General features: G+C 39.9%; 3 protein-coding genes across 4 annotated transcripts; 2 read left to right on the top strand and 1 right to left on the bottom strand.

The window, feature by feature from the left end:
• Nucleotides 1–424: 424 nt before the first annotated feature.
• On the top strand, nucleotides 425–2,704 carry snu13b (SNU13 homolog, small nuclear ribonucleoprotein b (U4/U6.U5)). Its single transcript, XM_071546462.1, has 3 exons — nucleotides 425–632; nucleotides 827–947; nucleotides 2,199–2,704. Exons 1-3 carry the CDS (start codon nucleotides 630–632, stop codon nucleotides 2,459–2,461), a joined length of 387 nt encoding a protein of 128 aa, XP_071402563.1. The 5' UTR covers nucleotides 425–629; the 3' UTR covers nucleotides 2,462–2,704.
• Nucleotides 2,705–3,851: 1,147 nt separating this feature from the next.
• crym (crystallin, mu) lies at nucleotides 3,852–13,514 on the top strand. Its single transcript, XM_071546459.1, has 8 exons — nucleotides 3,852–4,102; nucleotides 5,067–5,217; nucleotides 6,664–6,726; nucleotides 7,805–7,906; nucleotides 8,985–9,168; nucleotides 10,496–10,617; nucleotides 10,709–10,793; nucleotides 11,574–13,514. The coding sequence occupies exons 1-8, from the start codon at nucleotides 3,897–3,899 to the stop codon at nucleotides 11,645–11,647; spliced, it is 987 nt and encodes a 328-aa protein (XP_071402560.1). The 5' UTR covers nucleotides 3,852–3,896; the 3' UTR covers nucleotides 11,648–13,514.
• Nucleotides 13,515–13,551: 37 nt separating this feature from the next.
• Nucleotides 13,552–19,321, bottom strand: LOC139667069 (ras-related C3 botulinum toxin substrate 1-like). 2 transcript variants are annotated; one of them, XM_071546461.1, is made up of 6 exons: nucleotides 19,018–19,321; nucleotides 18,314–18,385; nucleotides 16,944–17,061; nucleotides 16,226–16,288; nucleotides 14,656–14,819; nucleotides 13,552–13,954 (listed from the first exon to the last, which is right to left on the bottom strand). In XM_071546461.1, the coding sequence occupies exons 1-6, from the start codon at nucleotides 19,050–19,052 to the stop codon at nucleotides 13,906–13,908; spliced, it is 501 nt and encodes a 166-aa protein (XP_071402562.1). In that variant the 5' UTR covers nucleotides 19,053–19,321; the 3' UTR covers nucleotides 13,552–13,905. The 2 variants fall into 2 exon arrangements, with proteins under 2 accessions (XP_071402562.1, XP_071402561.1); XM_071546460.1 differs by having other exon boundaries at nucleotides 14,660–14,819.
• Between the last annotated feature and the right edge of the window lie 2,705 nt (nucleotides 19,322–22,026).

The following is a 22,026-nucleotide window of genomic DNA, read 5'->3' as shown; positions in this document are numbered from 1 at the left end:
TTATGATCTATATTTTATTGAATTTTCAAGTTTTATAACATATACATACAGATAGACAAATAATGATGGATCTAATAAAATATAAATATATATTAAAGCAACATAATAATAATAATAATAATAATAAAAGAAACAAACAAAAAAACAACTATATAACGCCTTTTTATTTCAACCAGCACAGTACAATAAGTCAGTTAGAAAAAAAACAATTAAAAAAAGTAAAACGAAGTACAGCGATACAAGACAAGACAATAAATTTAAAAAAAATAAATACAATTGTGTATTGCAAAAACCATAGATATATAAACGTTTATATATCTATGGCAAAAACTACAGCATGCCTTGTTAACAAAAAAAAACAAACCAAAAAAACGCATTTCCTGTCTGAGAACGGCTGACGCTGAGGTCACCAGTGCGCATGTGCGTCACCACACACACGTGTAGTCACCGACCGGAGCCGCTGCATGCAACAGACTGACGAGCTTTTAAGGGACGAAGAAATAAAGACAATCTCTACAGAAACAGTGCGGTCTGTAAACCTCTCCCACCCGGGTGAAAGAAGATAAGTCCTCCGTGAAGCTTTTCGCCGAGAGGGCCGGACTAATTTGAATAAAAAAACAGAACCCAAAATGGTGAGTGTTAGCTTTGTGTTGAGTTAACTAACAAGCTAACTGTTTGCTAGGCGCTAGGTAAACGTACCCAGGCTGTAGAGCTAACTGAAACACCCGGAGAGTGATTGTTAACGTTACACACCGCTGCCCCGCGGTTGAAGACATCCCGTATTTCTTTCTTCGCTGTGTAATACTGTTGTCTCGCTTGTTGACAGACTGACGCCGAGGTGAACCCCAAGGCCTACCCGCTGGCCGACGCCACGCTCACCAGCACCATCCTGGACCTCGTGCAGCAGTCCTCCAACTACAAACAGCTGAGGAAGGGAGCCAACGAAGGTGAGGAGGGGAAACGAACACATTGTCTGTTTTTTTTGTTTTTTTTAAGTTGCAATGTGGCATCTAGTTCATTGATTCTCAACCCCTTTCGTATCAAGGACCCCTAATTTAGGCCACATTAGGGCCACGGACTTCCATTTGATGAGATTTTGTCTCTCAGACCCAAGTCTTGAGACTATTTTTATTGTTAGATATGATTTTGTCCAGTATTGTAGGTAGAGAAATAACAGTCAAACTATGATCAAAATAGTAATTTTTCTACATTCTCTTCTTGTATTATGAAATAATGGTGAGGTTTAACAATTCATCAGTTTGCTGGGGACCCCCCTCAAGGACCCCTGGTGGTCCCCGGACCCCACGTTGAGAACCACTGTACTAATGCATAGGGTTGTGCCGAATTAGCCTGGGTTACCTGTGTGTTTCCACTAGTCTTGGATTGGATAGATTACATTTTCAGGGAGTAATTAGGGCTGCAACAAACGATTATTTTTTTAGATTAATCATTTCGTCTAAAATGTCACAATGACAAATGTCCACCCCGAGCCCAAAGAGATTATTAAAATTGCGTACTTAGTCTGACCAAAGTATTCATTTTCATTATATGAAACGGAGAAAAGCAGCAGATCTTGGCATTCGTGAAACTGTAACCAGCAAATATTTGGTATTTTTACTTGAAAAATTACTAAAATGTTTGAGTATCGATTACTGTTCTGTTGCTCGACTAGTCATTTCAGCACTTGGAGTAATAATAAACTTTGCTTTCATTTCTTTTGTAAGTTTTTTTCCATGTAATTGCTTTTAGTGGTGTTCTCCTTGTTGCCTTATTTGTTTTTTGTTGCAGTCAGCAAACTGCTAGCCATCTTATCCTGTCTTTATTTCACTATTTTATTTTAGTCTCCTTTTTTTTCTCCCAATTCCACATAAAAGTGCATTTTGCCTCGGTCTTTTTAGGCCGTTATTGTAAATAACAATTTGTTCTGGATTGACTTGCCTGGTTAAATAAGACATTTTTCCTAACCACTGTTACAAAGTGCTTTAAAACATAAGGGATTAATAAATACAGTATAGGAGTAGATAAAAAAGGAAACAGACAAATGAGAATAAAATGGAAAAAGAGACGGGCACAATTACAGCAGGGTTAAAGCACGACCTTAAAACGAACTTTGTAAAAAGACTTTCTTGTACAAACTGGGGGTGATGTGATATCGTCCTAAACTTTATCCATTTCTTCTTCTCCTCCACAAACCTCAGCCACTAAAACTCTGAACAGAGGCATCGCCGAGTTTATCGTGATGGCCGCTGACGCCGAACCACTGGAGATCATCCTCCACCTGCCGCTGCTCTGCGAGGACAAGAACGTCCCGTACGTGTTCGTCCGCTCCAAACAGGCCCTGGGCCGCGCCTGTGGGGTGTCCCGCCCCGTCATCGCTACCTCGGTCACCATAAAGGAAGGGTCGCAGCTCAAACCTCAGATTCAGTCCGTTCAGATGTCTATTGAGAGACTGCTTGTGTGATTATGTTGCACTGTTGTACACAGTGGTGACAGTCTTCTTGAAAGGGGAAGACTGACTTCGTAAAGTGAAAATATTCCTTTTTTTTATTAAAAAAAAAAAAATTTTGCCATGAGCTGGAAATATAGCTATAAGTTTAGTTTTTTTTGTTTTACTTCTCAGGACAATGACAATGGTCCATTTCAATGTACTAGTTTGCCAAGTCATAATCTGATGTTTTGTAATAAAACATAATTTCTATTTAAAGTTGTTTTTGATTTTTTCATGTTCACAATTTTGTAAGGAGTGCATCTTCTTTTACATTGAGATAATTTTTTGGGGCTTTAACAATGAAACAAATCAAAAGTGTCCAAAGTCATTAAATGCTGAAAACCAGAATAAATAAGATATTCATTCGGCGGCGCATCTCCGTGTGTCTTAAAGACCTCGGTGCTTGGATGTCTGTGCACCACCTGAAGCTCAGTCTTGACAAGACGGAGCTCCTTTCTCCCAGGGAGAGAGGAAACACTGGACTCCTGCACCGCTCTCCTGGCCGGGCAACCCTCTGCCATCAGACCGCAGCAGCCCATCTGGTGTCACTTCACTGGCTTCCCATCTCTGCTCACATCAAATTTAAGGCCTTGGTACTCTCCTACAGGGCAGGACATCAGACCGCCCCTCCCTATCTGTAATCACTGGTCAGGTTAGGGCCTATAGAGTAGAAAAAGCAGAACCATGACTTTCAAAAAATGTCAAGTGTCTCCTTGAAAGAAATGAATGGTTGTATAAAAATATTTTACAGCTAGCCTAGAATAATAGACAAAGTGACACTACAAAAGTTGTGAGGGCGCTGAAAACTATTTTGATTGAGGTATGGAGCGCAGAAGGCCGATCAACATGGCACTGGATAATCAGAATTGAATGAAAGTTGCAATATATACTCTGTACTTTCTATTTCACACACTCTGAGAACTCCAAATTGTTAAAGACAAACACAGGATATACAGGTTTGTCTAGTTTCATAGAGGATCCACCTCCTGAGAAATCTGCACATTTATCCCAGCTGGTAATATTTGGGTCTGTCCACCGGTTCCACAGAGGCTCTGAGGGCTTTAACTGGACGCAACTGGACAATTTCAAATCGCCCACATGAACAGAAATGCATCAACATTTGATTTACCTAATGTATTCATCATTATTAAAGTAAACACACCTTTCAGGTTTAATATGTTTTCATGTCATGTTTCACTTACCATGATAACAGTTGCTGAACATAATATTTACAGCTTATTGTGTTGTATTGTATTGCTTTAAAAGGAACAAAAACACAAAACAATAACCAAAAGAGCCAACCCACCGGCGCCGCCCTCAACCCGGGGCTCAACCCGTTCCTGGGCAAGTCGTTGACCATTGGACCCGCACACCCCGTCAGACACACACAGCGGGCCCTTTGGGCTTTATGTCACGTCCTGGTTTAAACTCTACCGGAGCAGAAGCCATGGCCGAGCCTCCTGTTGTTATATGGCACGATGAAGTCGCGCGCCTGCTGCGGTACAGAGAGCTGATTCCCCGTCTGGAGGAAGCCTTGGGCAGTTTCTCCAAACGGGACAGAGCAGAGCTGATCCAGCCGGTGCGCAGCACGCTGCCCCTGCAGAAATACAATGGGTATGTACAGAAATGCAGAAATACAACGGGCATGTATGCAGAAATACAGCGGGTATGTAGGCGTCTATAGCTGGAGCCGTCCTTGTCCACTTACAACCAGGTGGAAAAAGTAAGCAAACGATTCAAGTAGAAGTAGCTATACTCACTGTACTACAGCGATACTCAACAATAATTCCAGTAGTAAGTTTCTTAAATCAGAGTAACAGGGAGGAAGGACTTACAGTAACACACTGGCGACACTGATGCCAGTAGGCTATAGGCCAATAAAAACTTCCGTATGCCAGCAAATTACTGTAAAACTGTAAGGGCTAAGTTGCAGTACTGTAAATACATTTAACACGCTCACAGTAACGTTACAGTATTTAGCTGGCAAGTGTTGCCAGTATTACTGCACAAAACCACCAAGGACAAGTCAGTGCTTGCCTGAAAGTAAAACTAGGTCTACTGGTGTAAAAGTAGAAAGTAGCTCATTTAAAATGTACTCAGAGTAAAAGTTACTGAGTTGCTTTTTAGAAAAGAGAACGTTGTTAGCTGTGATCTTTCCCATGTGATTCTAAAAGGAGAGAGGACAGAGTTCAAACTAGATTCTTTTAATTTGAAAATGTGGAAATTACGAAATAAAGTGCACAAACACAGTAAAGCCTACATTTCTCTTCTCTGCTGACTGCCCATTCACTCTGAATGGCTCCACACTTCACGACTGTGCAGGTTCTGATGCTTATGAAGATAGGCCTATTACAAAATTTGTACTGTCATGGATGTAATTTAAAATGTAGCCAAGTAGATCTACTTCAGCAAAAATGTACTTAAGTTAAAGTAAAATTACTGACTAAAAAAAACAAAAAAGCTAGTCAATTATGGGAGGAAATATAATGAGTTACTTCCACCCTTGGTTACAATGTATCTGTGGCTGTATCTGTTGTCATTAATGATTCATTTTCATGATGAAGTGACCGATTGACAGGTTTTTCGGATCGATGCCCGCATACATGGAGAAGAGCGGGGTCCTGTGCACAAAGCTGCTGTGCTTTTACAAAAGGGAGGTTGGCTCAACTTTGCCGTCCGTACAAGCCACAGTGCTGGTGTTCGACCCAGAGTGCGGGAACATGAAAGCGGTGAGTAAAACTGATGACGAGCATGATCTGATGCGTACATGAATGACTTATCACATACCTGTGGAGAGTAGGGAGCCCTCCTTGTTCATTCCCCACTTGGTAATATGTAGTCAGGAGAGTGGCCACTTGCAGAGCAGGGGGCGGGGTCAGAGTAGGGGGCGGGGTCTGGGCAGGGGCGGGGTCAGAACAGGGGGGCGGAGTCTGGGCATGAGGGGGTGGAGTCAGGAAGTGATTGTAAGAGTTATGGTTTCACACCCCATTGACTAAAGCATTGCTAATAAATGATAATAGAGGTGGTTGCCAGTTTCACAGAAATGGAAGCTCTAATGTAAAAACCTTTGGGACATTTGGCTTGATTAGTGATGAATAGGGTAGGCTTGTAAAATCACTGAACCTTCCCTATAACCAGGCCTAATAATTAGGCTACTAATAAAAAATTAGGGCTGGGCGATAATTCAATATTATCGTTTATCGTCTTTCAGTGGAATCATATCGTGGTGATATGAAGATATTTTGATCAAATTTTACTTAAAAACTCTGATAAAATGAGGTATGGTAGGAATATTATTTGAAAATGTCAGTTTTGTTTGACACCACACCTAACATTACCATTCGGTTCAATGAGATGAACATTCATTTGATTATTTAACGTGATTTTGCATACATGAACCATATCGTGATATATATTGATATCAAGAAAAATCCTTATTATCATGATATTGATTTCAACCATATCGCCCACCCCTATAAAAAAATATACAGACTAATTCATAGTAGTCTAAATCCTCTAAATATTGTTTGTTTACTTGTTTACTGTTACTGAACTCTAGAGCGGACTCCATCACAGGGCTAAAATTACAATGAATCTAGAGAGATGACGATTTAAAAAAGCAGGTGAAGAACAATATTGATGACAGACAAAAAAGTAGGCAAACAGAGGTCAGTCTGTCAGTAATGTGCTCTGGTAACAGCCAGAATGAGAGTGAAGCACAGGAGACAGCCATGTAGAAATGAGTCATGACCGCTTCCCATTCCAGTAAGAACAACACCCATTTTTACACCATGAACTGAAAAAACGATCTTTTTAAGAAGGACCTCACTCCCCCCTCTGCCTCTGAATCATACCCCCTCTCCCATATCTTCATCCTCTGCTTGCTCTCATTCGTTTGTATCTTAGAATAAAAAAAAAATTAAAAATCCCTTCTGCCTCTCTCCTTATAGCTCTTATTTCTCTTCTTTTTCTTACATTATCTCTCTATATAGCCTTGCAGGAATACTGTCAAAATCCTTGTACTTCTTAAAGGTTGCTTGTAGTGTTGTGGATCCAAGGAATGGCAGCTTAATAAAAGTCACTGTGGATAAAAGTGTCAGCTAAATGTCTGACGTGAATTTATGTGTTAAAGAAGTACATCATGTGAATATGTTTGGAAAATAATCATGTTGCAGATTATTGACGGAGAAGTCATCACAGCCATGAGGACCGCTGCAGCTTCGGCCATTTCTGCTAAAGTACGCTCTCCATTTTTGTTTGACACCAAACCCACTTCAAACATACACTTCCAGTATCTTCATATCTCATCTGTAGTGCTGAAACGATTAGTCGATTAATCACTTAGTCGATCAGTCAGTCAACAGAAAATTCATCGATTATAATTTTGATAATCGATTAATCGTTGAAGTGATTTATCAAGTAAAAATAGCCTACCAAACATTTTTTTGGTTGCAGCTTCACACATGCTGAGATTTGCTGCTTTTCTCCATTTCAAATCATTATTAAATAAATCCTTTGGGTTTTTTCCGCTGCTGTTCAGACTAAATAAACAATTTGAAGAATCACTTTGGGCTCTGGTGACTTGCGATGGGCATTTGTCATTATTTTTGACATTTTATCAGTGGTGGAAGACGTACTGAGATCTTTTACTTAAGTAAAAGTAGCAATACAACAATGTAAAGATACTCCATTACAAGGAAAATTCCTGCATTCAAAATCTTACTTAAGTAAAAGTACATAAGTATTGGCAGCAAAATGTACTTAGAGTATCAAAGTAAACGTACTCATTATGCAAACTGTCCCCATTTAGAGTTATATTTTTCATAAATTATTGGAATATTAATACTGATTTATTGACATACATGTACATGTAAGCAGCATTTTAAAGTTGTCAACGTGAAGCTAATCTTAACAATTTAGCTATACTTTTGGGTAGTCTAATCTATAACAATGCTATTTTATAGTTATTTTATAAAGATCAATCAATCAAATGTTTTAAATATAAAATATTGATCTGAAAAGTAACTAGTAACTATAGCTGTGAAATAAATGTAATGGAGTAAAAAGTACAATATTTCCCTCTAAAATGTAGTGGAGTGTAAGTACAAAGTAGCATAAAATGGAAATACTCAAGTAAAGTACAGTACTTGAGTAAATGTACTTAGTTACTTTCCACCACTGCATTTCATAGACTAAATGATTAATCGAGTAATCCATAATGAAGATAATCGTTAGTTGCAGCCCTACTCATTTCACCTTGCAGGTCTGATTGTTGTAACGTAACTTTGTGTTGTGCTGACATTGAAACTCTTGTAGTATCTGATGCCGGCTGGAGCGGAGGTGTTGGCCATCTTGGGAACCGGCACACAGGCCCTCAGCCACTACAACGCCTTCACAGAAATGTTTACATTTAAAGAGGTACGGTTTAAAAAAATGTGTAAAATGCAACCTGGCAGCCCATCTGTAATCAACTGACAGAAAGTGTTACATGTGATCCTTGGCAATTTGGGGAAAATGTGACATTGGATGAATTCAACATAAATGGGACACTTTTAGCTTTTCTGAATTCTGTCACATCTATACACCTCTACACAACACACTAGCCCATCACAACATCACATTTCTGAATTCCTCAAGATGTTGCCTAACCAAATACGAAGGATCCCTGCTGCTATCGTATTCACAGGAGACGCAACACACACATTTGTGTACAATGTGCATAAAACCAAATTTCAAGTATTTGGCAAAGTGAGACTGTAAGCTACCCCAATTACAATTTAATACACATTGTTAATATACAGTATATTAATTAATACTCAACAGAGGGGAACACTGGTTCTGGATGCTGTTCTGTGGGCTTTTTTTTTTTTTTTAGATTTGGCCTCCAAACAGATTTCTGCAGATTTATCTTGATCTTTTCACTCCATTATAATGACAAAAGCTACAAGATTAGATTTGGGCTGACTTGGACTTACAGGCCTAATATTGGTTCTCATTGTAGGCCATACCGGCCCTAAGTACAGGTGCTTCCCTAATGTAAACTGCATATCTTTCTCCCAAGTGCAAAAGCCAAAAAAGTGTCCCACTTTATCTATCTGGGTCTAATAAAGCTTGACAACACAAAAGACAAAAAGACTGACTTAAACTTCAAACATCATATTGACAATTGATGACATTTCTTTAATTTTAATGCACCAGTAAGTATTTGGCACTTACATAACATAACATTTGGCACAGTGCCATCATGACAGATTTATAGCCTTAACATCATAACAGAAAAAGTCTTACCTTGTGCGCCCCTCGATGATGTCACACGTTTTTGATCATATGGTTTCACTGCTATGGGTCAGTAACAGCAATGTTGATTTTCGGTTATCAGTCCAAGAAATATACACAAAAAAAAACATAAGTTGTCCCACTTCACAGAGTCCCACTTCTGCTGAATTCACTTTTAAACCGTTCGATACAGTCTGACCGCCTGTGTCTCCTCCTCCAGGTGCGAGTGTGGAGCCGGACGAGGGAGTCGGCGGAGAGGTTCGGCCGCTCTGTGGGCGGAGCTGTGACTGCGTGCGACTCGGTGGAGGAGGCAGTGAAGGGAGCAGACGCCATAGTGACCGTAACCAGATCCACCGAGCCTGTACTGTTCGGTCGCTGGGTCAAACCAGGAGCCCATGTGGCAGGTGAGAATGAATGATTCACACACTAGAGCTGCAACGATTAATCGATTAGTTGTCAACTATTAAAATAATCGCCAACTATTTTGATAATCGATTTGAGTAATTTTTTGAGAAAAAGAAGTCAAAATTCTCTGATTCCAGCTTCTTAAATGTGAATATTTTCTGGTTTCTTTACTCCTCTATGACAGTAAACTGAATATCTTTGGGTTGTGGACAAAACAAGACATTTGAGGACGTCATCTAAGGCTTTGGGAAACACTGATCGACATTTTTCACCATTTTCTGACATTTTATAGACCAAACAACTAATCGATTAATCGAGAAAATAATCGACAGATTAATCGACAATGAAAATAATCGTTAGTTGCAGCCCTATCACACACACACAAACTTCAAGGGGCGATAAGTACAAGTTTCACTGCCCCTGCAGCACAAAATGGCCATCATTTTGATTTTTAGATGCGGGGCGCTAATAGGTTAAATACCAATGACTCTAGGATTATAAATTCCAACGTTGAATACCCAAAGGTAAAAAGGTAGCACACACACAGATCTTCAGGACAAAATTGACTAATCTCAATTTCACCAATTTATTCTGGCCATGTCAACAAACATGCTAAAGTTTCGGCCTAGTGGCCTTCATCAGAGCATGGAGAAAAATGGAAGTCATGTGATTTATATACAGGAGATGGTAGGTGATTGGCTTAAAGGGTCACATGGTAATTAACTTCCTGAGGTCACATATACATCTTTTCTTAACAATATGACAATGACTAAAACAGGTGAAATGGTAAATCCCATACAATTTAACAGTTCTGAGGTTACAGGTTTTGTAATATACATTCTCTGTTTCCATATTTTGAAACTTGTTCAGAGGAAGCATTTGAAGGGTTAGGGTTTACTTTGCCAGGTGCTGAGATTTCTGGCTTTCAAAATTCACTTTTGTATTCCGTTTTTGAAACAACCCCCCCACACTCACACTCACACTTTGGGATTTCAACACACTCCTAATCTCCTCTCTTGTATTTTCAACTGCTCAAAGATGGAAGAGGGCGCTACAGGCGAGCAACCGGCATCACAACACATTTCAGCTAGCCAAAAACACAAATGACAAAGCAATATTACTATTCAACTGTTATCAATCCTGATGTTTTACTTGTGTAGGAGGAGACAAGTTCTATCAATGCTGTTGTAATTCCTACTGGTCGCTGCCAGAGGTCGATAAAGATCATCCAAAAGCTCTTTAACTGTGTTAGTCTGAAAATACATATACAGGAGAGAGACTAAAGCATGTACGCTCTGTCTCTCTTTCTCTCACGTGATTGGCCAGCGGTGGGAGCCTGCAGGCCAAACTGGCGGGAGCTGGACGACGTGCTGATGAAGGAGGCGGTGGTGTACGCCGACAGCAGGGAGGGCGCCACGTCCGAGGCCGGCGACGTCATCATGTCTGGGGTCAGCCTTTCATTCAGCGCGCTCGCCATCGGCTCACAAAAGTCTGGAAGTTTTAGCTGATGAGAGTGGATTCTCTTACTGTTTTTTTCAGGTCGAGGTGTTTGCGGAGATTGGAGACGTTATTAATGGAACCAGACCGGCCCACAGAGAGAAGACGACTGTGTTCAAATCCCTTGGTAAGACACACTTGTTACGGGCGCGTTCCATATCATTGGGGCATGTTCTTTATTTTCCCCCTTTCAGTTCATTAAGCATCAGTAGTAGTAAGTAAATCACCTTATTTTCATAGTATCCGATTCTTTAAGTGTGCATCTCCAGTTTAGTGTGGTTGTCACATGTATCTGAAGCTTGTTATCAGTTGTTTCTTATCCAAGGTTATTACAGTAAACCAAAAACTAAGGCTAAGATGAAAACTAGGTGTTTAACTGAAATAAAAATGAGATATTGTGAAAAAACTAAAACTGAACTGAAACTACTGTCTCCTTGTAAAACTAACTAAAATAAAATTATAGGGGAAATGTTTTTAGTTTTCGTCTTTTTGTTTATGCGCAGGGGAAAAAAGAGAATGAAGTTTGGGTTTTGCTTTTACTGAACACTAATTTTGTATAAATACATTTTAAAAAATAATGATTTGTTTGTATTACACTTGTAATACTTGTTGCAAACACAAAATACCTGTTCTGAACTTCTATTGTTATACCTTTAAAAAAAAATACCACCCTAACTACAAATAATAAAACAAACTGAAACAAAAATAAAAACTAAACTAAGAGTCAACATTTGTAAAAAATAAAAACAAACTGGCAACCCTAACCCAAACACTGACCCTAACCTACACTGGAAACGAACCAAAACTAAACTGAAAACTGAACTCAAAATTTAAAACTATATTGAAATAAAAACTAATGACAAATCCTAAACCTAAAAGTAACCCTGTTCTTATCTCCCCACAATAGGAATGGGAGTGGAAGACGCCGTGTCGGCCAAGCTGGTGTTTGACCAGTGGGAGAACAAAGCCAGCAAACTGTGAAGTGTGAGTCAGCCAGGAAGACAAAAAAATGACCTTGATATGAATTTGAAAAGCCTGAAATTGTTCTGTTCTTCTCTTCTCTCTTTCTCTCTCTCTTGACCTTTATGGTAAAAGCTTATCAAGATCAAGGAATTGTTACAAAAGGCCAGAAAAAATGTCTTTCACGTTACTTAATCCACACTGGGACGGCCTCCTCGGAAAAGTTCACTGCTATAAAATCTGATCCTGCTTGCCATATAAATACAGTTTGTGTACAGTTTGTGCTCAAGATTAGAGATTATACAGTGTGGGAGCTTGACTCAATATAAGAAACCAACATGGAGAAGGTAAAACTTGTTCAACCTGAGCCTTATATTCGTGCCTTGAACTGATGTGTGATTACAAAGTTGATATAAAAGACGACAACGGGTCATTTTAAACGAATTTATTTGCTTTTTTAAAAATTCAGCAGATTACTATATTATGTCAAAATAAAACCACATTTAGCAAGAAGGTAAATCAAGTGTGTACTTTCACTGTGCCATTGAAACACTGCTAAAATGAATCAACAGTTACAATGATTCCCCAGACCACCTATGCATTTTGATCATTGCTCATTTCAAAATAAAAAAAAAAATGTACTTGGAAAATAGTTAACTGCTGAAGTATGTTGTATAACAGACAAACACATTGTAGTCGGTTGCAACCTCTGAATGCTGATACACTGGATCATAAACTTTGAGATACAGTAATAGATCGGCTCAAAATTGACACGGCTACAAACCATCATGATCGCAATAAGAGCATCGTATACTGAGTCAAAAGCCTAGATTATCCAAGTAAAAAAAACATCAGAAATCTTCAAACAAGAGTTACGATGAAAACTTCAAACGATGGCCACGACTACCAAATGAATCCAACCTTTACGGGAAATGGAGGATGTACTGTAGGTCACAGAACGGGTATAACAACATAACATTCAGTCAAACCTCTGGCAATGGAAATCACATACAGAAATGCTGACAAACCATGAAGTTGATTGAACTAACCTTGAGCCTCTCTCTTAAAATAGGCATTTCTCCAAACACTGGAGCTGAAATACCGCTGCATTTTCTCTAAACACAGACTGCAGCAGTGGGCAAAGGGATATTCAGGTTCATCTACAAAGCTTTACAGATAAAGTAAGAGCCATTTTCCATTTAATATCTAGTGTAATATGGTATATTTATTGTTCTGACTGAACTGGAAGATCACAAAAAAAATTGCACCTCAACAAGCAGAGACTGCGTTTTAAATTTCCTTCAATTGTAGAGAGTAATCATCACAGATCTTAGCAGCTGCTACAACACTTGTTATGGAGCCATTTAGAGTTCATTAACATTTCTCACAAATAGTTAAAACCGTTCTTTCAAGATTGCAAATGATGGTATCTTATACAGGATTAAAACAAAACTCAAAAGGAACAACTTCATTGATACATTTAGTGTACACGGAGTGACTACAAAGTGATGACCGTTAACTGAATTTTGGCAACGCCTCAGTCTAGACAATTGAAGAATGTAAACAAAAACGGTCTGTCGAGAAGAGCGGAAAAGAAACTGACATTGAAAAAAAATTGAGAAATTAGTTTTTAAATCTTCCAAAAGTAAAATTTTAAGAAGGCAGCAGGAATTTCTTAGTGTAGGGGGGAAAAGAGCGCAGCGCGGGACCTTTCTCTTCAATCTGACGAGAGTTAATTCTAGGGTCATTTTTTTTTTTATGATAAAATCATATTTAAAGTAGTACTTCTTACAATACCAGAGAGAAAAAAATGACATATGGATGCATATGCTTTTGTAGAATCTTCCCTCTTTCTCCTAACGCGCAAACCCAAAATCCCAAATCAACTCCCCCCTACCCCCCCCCCCCCCCCCCGCCTTACCTAATTCACTTCATTTCTGTCGATCTGAAAGAATTTTGACAGATGTAAGCAAGTCAGGAATAAATCTACCTGAACCATCAGATCTGATCATTTCAGCGTTGCTTAAAGCTATCAAATGCTTTCAAGATGCAAGCCTCATCTAACAGGAGCATCTAAGGAAGCGAGGACAAAATGGGGGTGACGTGAGATTCGGGGTACCCCACTATCATCATCTTCCCCTCTGAATAGGCGAGCTCTGACTGCAGCCGTGTACCTTCTGCTCCCCGTGCGTCGCGTTTACAGTAGTGAGCACTTCTTCTTCCTCTTCTTGACGGGCGGGGGGCACAGGACCGCCCTGATGGCTTCGTCGAACACCGTCTTAAGGCCGCGCTGTGTCAAGGCTGAGCACTCCAGGTACTTCACGGATCCTGGAAGACAGGAGTAAAACATGAACGCAGAGGGAAAACTTGTGATGGAAGTCTGAAAACCAGCCTGCGGTCTCTGTGTTGACGTGGCATGATCCTGTAACACCATCACAATGACTGTCAAAAACAAACACTTTCCACAGTATAGACTACAGATTTTGGTTGAAAAGTGAGTCTCATCATAGTGTATTATGAACCGATTAAGTATGCATGATGATGCAGTTAAATTAAAATACTGTGATATACTGTAAAAGACTGTGATACATGAGGACACAGCTCTGTTTAACACAATTTCTTTATAAGCTCTTCTAAAAAGCTTAGAAATATCTTAAGGAAACTGCCAGAATCACCCTAAAAAAACAATCTTCCAACTTGAAAATCTCAACAGTAGTAGTAGTAGTATTTTTAGTAGTAGTAGTATTTTTATTCAGTCATCACACATAATACAATAAGTATAAATCAGTCTAGACAATATAAACAAAGTCAACAATCTGTGTATTAAGTAGTGACTGAAAAGGCACAAGCAGAAGCATAATGCTTATATATGCCTATCCTACATTCTTATCAATTTAAGCTACCCTCCAGAAAAAAATAAAATAAATAATAATAATAAAATGAAAATCATTCACACTTGTAACCCTCAAAAATATACAGTCAATATTGCGATTTCAGTATTTCATCAGTTAACTGTGCAGCTCTACAACTGACCGATCTCTTTGGCCATGGCCAGGCCCTGGGGGTAGATGATGGGGGAGAGTTTCTTCTCCTTCAGCTTTTCAATAGTGTCCTTGTCGTCTCTCAGATCCAGCTTGGTGCCAACCAGGATGATGGGCGTGTTGGGGCAGTGGTGTCTCACCTCGGGGTACCACTGGAGGGAGGAGGGAGGAGGGGGGGGGGATGAGGGAGACAGGAGGTCAGAGGGATCCTGATACGACCGGACGGTGTGAAGCCTAGTGTGGAATGTGAGCTGGCTGCCAAAGAGAACAGATTACTTTCTCGGAAGTGTTCTGGTGCTGGTTCAAATTCTACTGGATGTGACCTTTGATGAACTAGGAGGCACAAACCTCCGCCAACACTCAACAATTCTCCAACTTGCTGCTACACCCACACACATTGTTCCTATGACTTCAACTTTAAAAAGGACCACAACAATGTTTTTGCATGCGTTAGCCAATTTACTACAATTCACATGTACTTGACATTACTACCAACCACTTCCCAAAGCGTACCATACTTTTCTGTTTAGATGTTTGAATGCGTTTTTCCTACCTTCCAGGCAGCCATCTGCTTTCATTTCATTTCAGTACGGTAAGTGGTTGAGTAAATTAACTTGCAGAGACTTTAAACTTGCTCGTCAATGTAAGCATCCCACCCCGGGTCTATTTTTGTCAAAGTTACTTTATTGTTGTGTGGTAATTTAGTTTGATGCCCGCACTGACTGGAAAAGTCTACATGTCTTCTGGTGCGTTCATATGCTGGTGGGAAGCTCCGACATCTGGGACTTCAAAGTCAGCTGCCAAACAGCGCTGCATCACATGCTAATCAGTCGGAAAATCAAACCCAGACGACAACATGGGCATTGTGAAGAGGATGATGAGCATTTGGCTTCTTCTTACTTTAAAAAAAGTTATGATAGTCTGGCAAACAACCAAATGTGAAATTAGTTTTACTGATTGGATGTGAATGCACCATTCCTCTCGCACTTGGAAATCCACACAACAGAATGTACATCTCCGCCAGAAAATAGTCCCTGAAGAAAAGACTGTTTTACACACTAAATTCAAACGTCCATGATTTCTAAATCCGGGCACAAATGTTAGCTGGAGCAGCAGAGAATTTTAAAGTAGGTTTATCACCTGAATGTTTGAATTTTTGAAAAACAGGGAAACAATAAGTAAATATTCAAAGCTCTAAAAAAGTATGGTATGCTTTGAAAAATGGTCGGTAGTAATGCAAGGTATGCATGCAGTGTAGTAAACGGGCAAAAACACTGGTATGGTCCTGTAAGTTCAGTTAATTTATTGACCATGCAAACATAACCTTAGGATTTGGAATGAAGTCTCTATTTAATGACAGAAATCCCAGGATCTGGATCACCACCAAAATCTAATCAATTGTTCCTTGGCCCAAGGCCTATCTGTAATACGTTTTTGCGATACCCTGCTGACAGACAGACAGACAGACAGACAGACAGACAAACCAACAGGGACAAAAACATAACCTTCTTGGTGGAGGTAATGAAACTGAACAAAACATACAGAAGGCTGTTCTCACCTTGGCACGGACGTTTTCGAAGGAGGCCGGACTGACTAGAGAAAAGCAGATCAGGAACACATCCTAGGGAGGGAGAACCACAACATTAGCTGAATCATTATTGAAGACGGGAACATTACAGAAAACAGAACCATCAAAATGACATTTTAAATTCAATCAGCATTGTTTAGATGTTTTTTTTTTGTTATTATTCAGACAATCGTAACCAGAGCCTAATCTGAAAATTGGTTAACTCTGAGATGTCGAAGCTAAAACAGACAGCATACAATATTTGACTTAACAAATCATTAAACAAGAGAAATGATTCACTCGTCTAGACAAATCTGTATTGGTCCTGTCACTAAAGACGAACTGCCTCCCACTTTCACCTCCCTGTACACAGAGGCCAGTGTGTTACGAAGACAAAGGAGACAGACAGAGCCTCCTTTCACTTCCTCCCAGCGCTCCTCCAGACAGTGTATAGGTACTGTGGAGACAAGGCTCTACTCTCTGCTGAGTGCACAGTCACAGTCTTAAGCATTACAGGCCGATGAATAACTCAAATTCAATGCTGGCAAAGTGACAGCAGCGTTCCCTAGGGTAACGGGGCAAATGGTGTTCATCGTAGCATTGTTTGGCTGATACTAATCTATGCAAAACAGTGGTCTGAGACAAGCTATTATTATTATTTCTGTATGTGTGTGTCTGAGTGAGTGATTGTGTGTGTGTGTGTGTATACCGTCTGTGGGTAAGACAGTGGCCTAAGCCTGTCATAGTCCTCCTGTCCTGCTGTATCCCACAGTCCCAGGTTCACTGGTTTCCCATCTACCATCACGTTGGCAGAGTAGTTGTCAAAGCTGCCGAAAGGAAAGATGATATTAAAGTCACAATGAAATGAAAACTAACTTTATCACCTTGTTAGATAATTTGCCATGTCATAAAGTAGATAATAACAAAGAAACTAGGTCACAGCACTCCGAATTTACTTTTTATTTGTCACACAGACGTTTCGGGCAAGACGCCCTCCGTGTGTATCTCGACGTGTGTATTGGCAAATTCAATGTCATAAAGTACACATTTTCAACAATAAATGCCATAAAATTGACAAATTGGGGGGGGTTTTCATATCAGAATTCAGTTACTTTTACTTCCTGGAAAACAATGGATTTTTATTGGTCACTTTAAGGCACACCCACATCATATAAAACCTGCAACTTCACAATTTGCTGCTGTTGGCAATAGGACTGGCACTAAATGCACCTTATGCTTGTACTAATGCACTGCAACCTTAATAATGCCATTGTTTCTTGACTTGTGATAATACTACCTCACACCGAAGTGCAATACTACCTTTTTAATCACTTTAAATTGTTAACACTTTTTTTTATTTGTTGTTAATCATACATGTTGATTACCTAGTTATTGTATATTTATACTAGCTGCATTTACAGATTGCTGCTAAATGGAATTTTGTTGTACTTGTTATAAAGACAATAAAGAATCTAATCTAATCTTTCAATGTGACACGAGCAGCAACATGGTACAACAGTGCATTTTTGGGTGTTCACCCCCCTTAAAGCCCTGTTTCCACCATGTCTGTGTCCCAATGGCTGTAATTTATTAATTTTGAAAAATCCAGAGTTTGTGACAGCTCAGGATCACGCACAAAGTTTTGATTTGCACAAGTTTATGCGCAACATTCTTGAATTTTTGGACACTTTTGAACAGTCAATCCACACATAATGTCCCGCCCCAATATACCACTTCAACCAGAAATGTGTTGCATTACAGACGCAAGACACCATCAAAATGCAGTTTCCTTGCGACTTTGGACCACCAGGTGACACGGCAAACGGAGACTGCCTCCACACAATACAGTGATGACATACAGATGTATACAAGCATTAGACGTTTGTTAACAAATTATCTGGAGAGTGACCATATTATTGAATGTTAGCACTCCAGATGTCTGAGGGAGTAAATTCAGCATGATCAGCTGAACCGTGGCATGTTTCCATAAAGCTGACTATCTCTTTACATCAGTCAAAAGACAGCTGTTCAAGCTAGATTGTTCAAAAGTGTGCTTTAGTGTGTGTGTGTATTACTTACACTGTGGGGATGTACTCCCCGGGGAAAGCATTGGTAGTGTAGCTGATGAGCAGGCATGTTTTACCCACAGCCCTGAGAGGAGAAAGGAGGGCAGGGAGAGGAAAGGAAAGATTGACAGAGAGAGAGAAAGAGAGAGAAGACAATGACTAGAATTTAAGGAGGCTCTTTCACTGACATCTCATTGTTTCAATAGTTACATTCTACTTTAAAATCAAGGGAATAGTTTGAATAAGTTTGAAGAATTCATTAGTCACGTTATCAGATTTAATTTCACTATTAACATGATATTTCATTCTGAACAAACTATGACTTTGCAGTTTCTAAGCTGTGTTTTAAGATTACAATATCATGAACTGCCAGTGGGCAAACTAACTATGACAAGAAGTTGTAAAACTGCTGTCGACATGCCAGTGTGCTTAATTTCTGTTAGGGTCAGGTTAAATTACATGTTGTGGGCCTTCTAGTCTCACCCAACTATCTACGTGCAAATCACCACTGACTGACCCAGCTGGAGAGGAAAGCCGTCACAACAACAGTTGTCAATAGTTAACGTTAGCATGTTATCTGAGGCTAACTAGCCACTAGACAACTATTGTTAACTAAGTTTGAGAAAACCATTACACTACGAAGGTGTTGTTAGCAATTATGTCTAATTGTGAAATATTATAGGACGCAGTGCGGATAGAAACGACAGCTGAACTTACCCGTCCCCCACCACCACACACTTGATGGCCTGCATCGGACGCCTCTCTCGCTAGCAAGCCAGCTAACGTTAAAGCAGCCCGTTCTCAGTTAGCTTAGCTTAGCTAACGTTAGCTAAAGTAAACCACTCTTGTGTGTCGCGTGAACCTATTTTCCCAAACAGGGAAAAGAAGTGATAAGGCCTCGACTTTAAGGCAGAAGTTGTTTTAAAAGTTGTCGTGGTGGAAAGTATCCCTCTCGTCCCACTTCCTCAGCAACACCTGGGTGGAATTCCAAAGTTGTAAGTCAGCAGCAGGCAACACCCAAAAACTCTGAGTGGGGATTGAAAAAACGCCCTCAGGCGGAAGCTGCGGCTCGAGATCCATGCAAGTCATTTCCGGTCAGGATCGTCAAAAATGGCCATCTAGCGGTGATCAAGGAGGTTGGCGATACCTACGGGTGATACCCCATGGTGATACCTCAGTGGTCAACATCCTGAAATAGAAAGAGCCGCAGTTTTCACAGTTAACAAAAACAAACAACACAGACCAAACAGACTTGTTGGAAATCGGCCTCTGGTCATTAAAAAAAAAAAATCACATTACCCAGGACACTTCAACCAATACTTGCAACACAGTTTCCTGATGTCACTGGAATTTAAAATCTAGCACTGCTCCATAGACAATTAATGGGGCACTGATTTTGTTGATGCTTAAGGTTTTTGTGTGAGGTTTAAATTCTGGTTCATATCTGTTGGCATTGCTAGAATGTAAACTTTCCATTTTAGTGTGACAACTCAACTTAGCATCTCATGGCTCCACAAAGTCAGACAGCGCCGTTTTCATTACCTATATGGAGGAGACGCTTGTTTAATGTCCAAATGACAAATTCAAGGGTTTTCTCTCTGATTTTTTAGCTTTAGGAAAGAGTGGTGCAAGTTCACACACACACACACACACACACACACACACACACACACACTGACTGAACTATCCAGGCCTGGGAGAAAACAAATAACAGATGTGAATTCCTAAAATGGGTGGCATTCCCTCTCAAAGCTATAAAAATACACATTCTCACATCCTACATTCCACAGTTTAGCATGTGAACACCAGAGAGCAGCATTCACTTTTAGATGATTATCCAGGCTCATTTCACACTTGTATTCACAGATTAACCACATAACGCTTTATTGGGGTTTTGTTTTATATTCAAATGTTTTGCATTGATCAATTTTACCATTTTTAAAAGTACTGACTGAAAACTCTGCTGCCAACCTGGAGAAAAATATATACCATCCAAATCCTCTCTCTTTTTCCTCAGTCTGCCTCTCTCTCTCTCTCTCTCTCTCTCTCTCTCTCTCCCCCTCCCTCTCTCTCTCTCTCTCTCTCTCTCTCTCCCCCTCTCTCTCTCTCTCTTCCTATAATAAAGTCTTTACCTGTCATCATTCTAATGGTTTTACCTCTCCATTAATTAATCACTGTCTCCACGGCAACCACTCAGCGCAACATCACCTTCCACCTCTGCACACACAATGTAGACACACGCATACACACGCACACACACACACACACACATTCATTAGTAACCTTGACTCTGGATTATGTTATTGGGGGATTTTCGAGCAAACAACACATTAATAGGATAAACGGCGACGTTAAGCAGGGGGGTAAAAGCAGAGGAGAGAGATTAATGAAGGATAAACAGGCCTGTCGCCGGCACATTAGAGGCTGTAAAACACAGAGGAGACACACTGCGGGACCTTGGCATGACAAACAGAGACCAGACATTAAAAAGAAAATCTGCCCTGAAGCAGAGTTAACATATTGTGGTAAAAAAAGAAGAAGATATGACTGCAATATTTGTGGTGTTTCTATCTTATTTGAATTCAACGTTTATTTTGTTATTTATGTGTTGAATGTGTTTTATGCACCTTGGGCCTTATTTGAGATCTGTTTAAAACCCACTGGATATTTTCAAGAATACACTGGCGTCAATGAGAAAATAGATATTGTTTCCATAATTCCTGAAGAAAACATACTTTTTTTGCAGTTATGTTATGTTTTGGTCAGACAAAAGCATTCATGCATTTTTGTCTTGCTCCCAATCCATAACCCGGAGAATCAAGACTCTAATGTGTGATGGCACTAAAGTGACACTTCTGCAGCGGATCCATTGATAATCAATGGGAGGGATACATTATCAATGGAGTAACACAGGATTTCTGTACTTTTGGAAGTAGTTGGCTTTGGAAGAAGAATTGGTATGAGGAAAAAAGAGGTTTAACCAAGCAAGAGAAGATATTAAAGAGATGAGATTAGATAGGCTGTTTAATATATGAACTTTGTCGGAAAGAGCTATTTTTCTGCTCTCTCTCTCTCTCTCTCTCTGTCCTCCTTCTCCTTCCCTGCCTCCCTCAGTCCTTACGTATTTTTTCCTTCCAAACTCGGATTGTCATTTCACCGGATCATTATGTTCCCCCATTATTCCCTCTGAATAATCACCAAGATTTAATGACCCCCATCACGGCACTTCCATTTGCATAGCAGTCAGATTGACAGTCTGCAGGCAATCAACATGTAAATGCCTGCATGTGCTCCGTAATGGCAGCACTGGTAGACCATGTGTGGCGTTGTATAATGTGGGAAAAAGTCAACATTTTAACAAAGTGAAATGAGAATTAGACGGCTGAATTATGGAACCAATAAGAAGAACCGAATTTGTGTTTTTCCTCCCTTTACCTTCCCTGTGTTATGTGATTATGAACACACAGAGCTGAACCCAGCCGAGGCGTTGCCTTATTCTGTGCCGTTATCTCCACTTCCCACATGATCAATACAAGGCCCTGTGCTGCAGTAATATGATACTGTAGATAACTGTGCTGTGATTCATCCGGCAGCTGAGACGGGCCGCCACATCTGATGGATTTCCTGAGAACTTCTGCAGAAGCCTGTAAGAGCAAGGTGTTGTAAATGTGGATTTTTTTTAATCTGATAATATGAGTGTGGGTTGATTTCACAGCTGCATCAAAG

Source organism: Centroberyx affinis, unplaced genomic scaffold (assembly GCF_046629955.1).
Source record: "Centroberyx affinis isolate AG114_WGS23_722 - 3 ecotype Tasmania unplaced genomic scaffold, CSIRO-AGI_Caff_v1 ptg005282l_1, whole genome shotgun sequence".
Taxonomy (NCBI): domain Eukaryota; kingdom Metazoa; phylum Chordata; class Actinopteri; order Beryciformes; family Berycidae; genus Centroberyx; species Centroberyx affinis.
The sequence above is the reverse complement of the archived record's forward strand: the minus strand, read 5'-3'. Positions and strand labels throughout refer to the sequence as shown.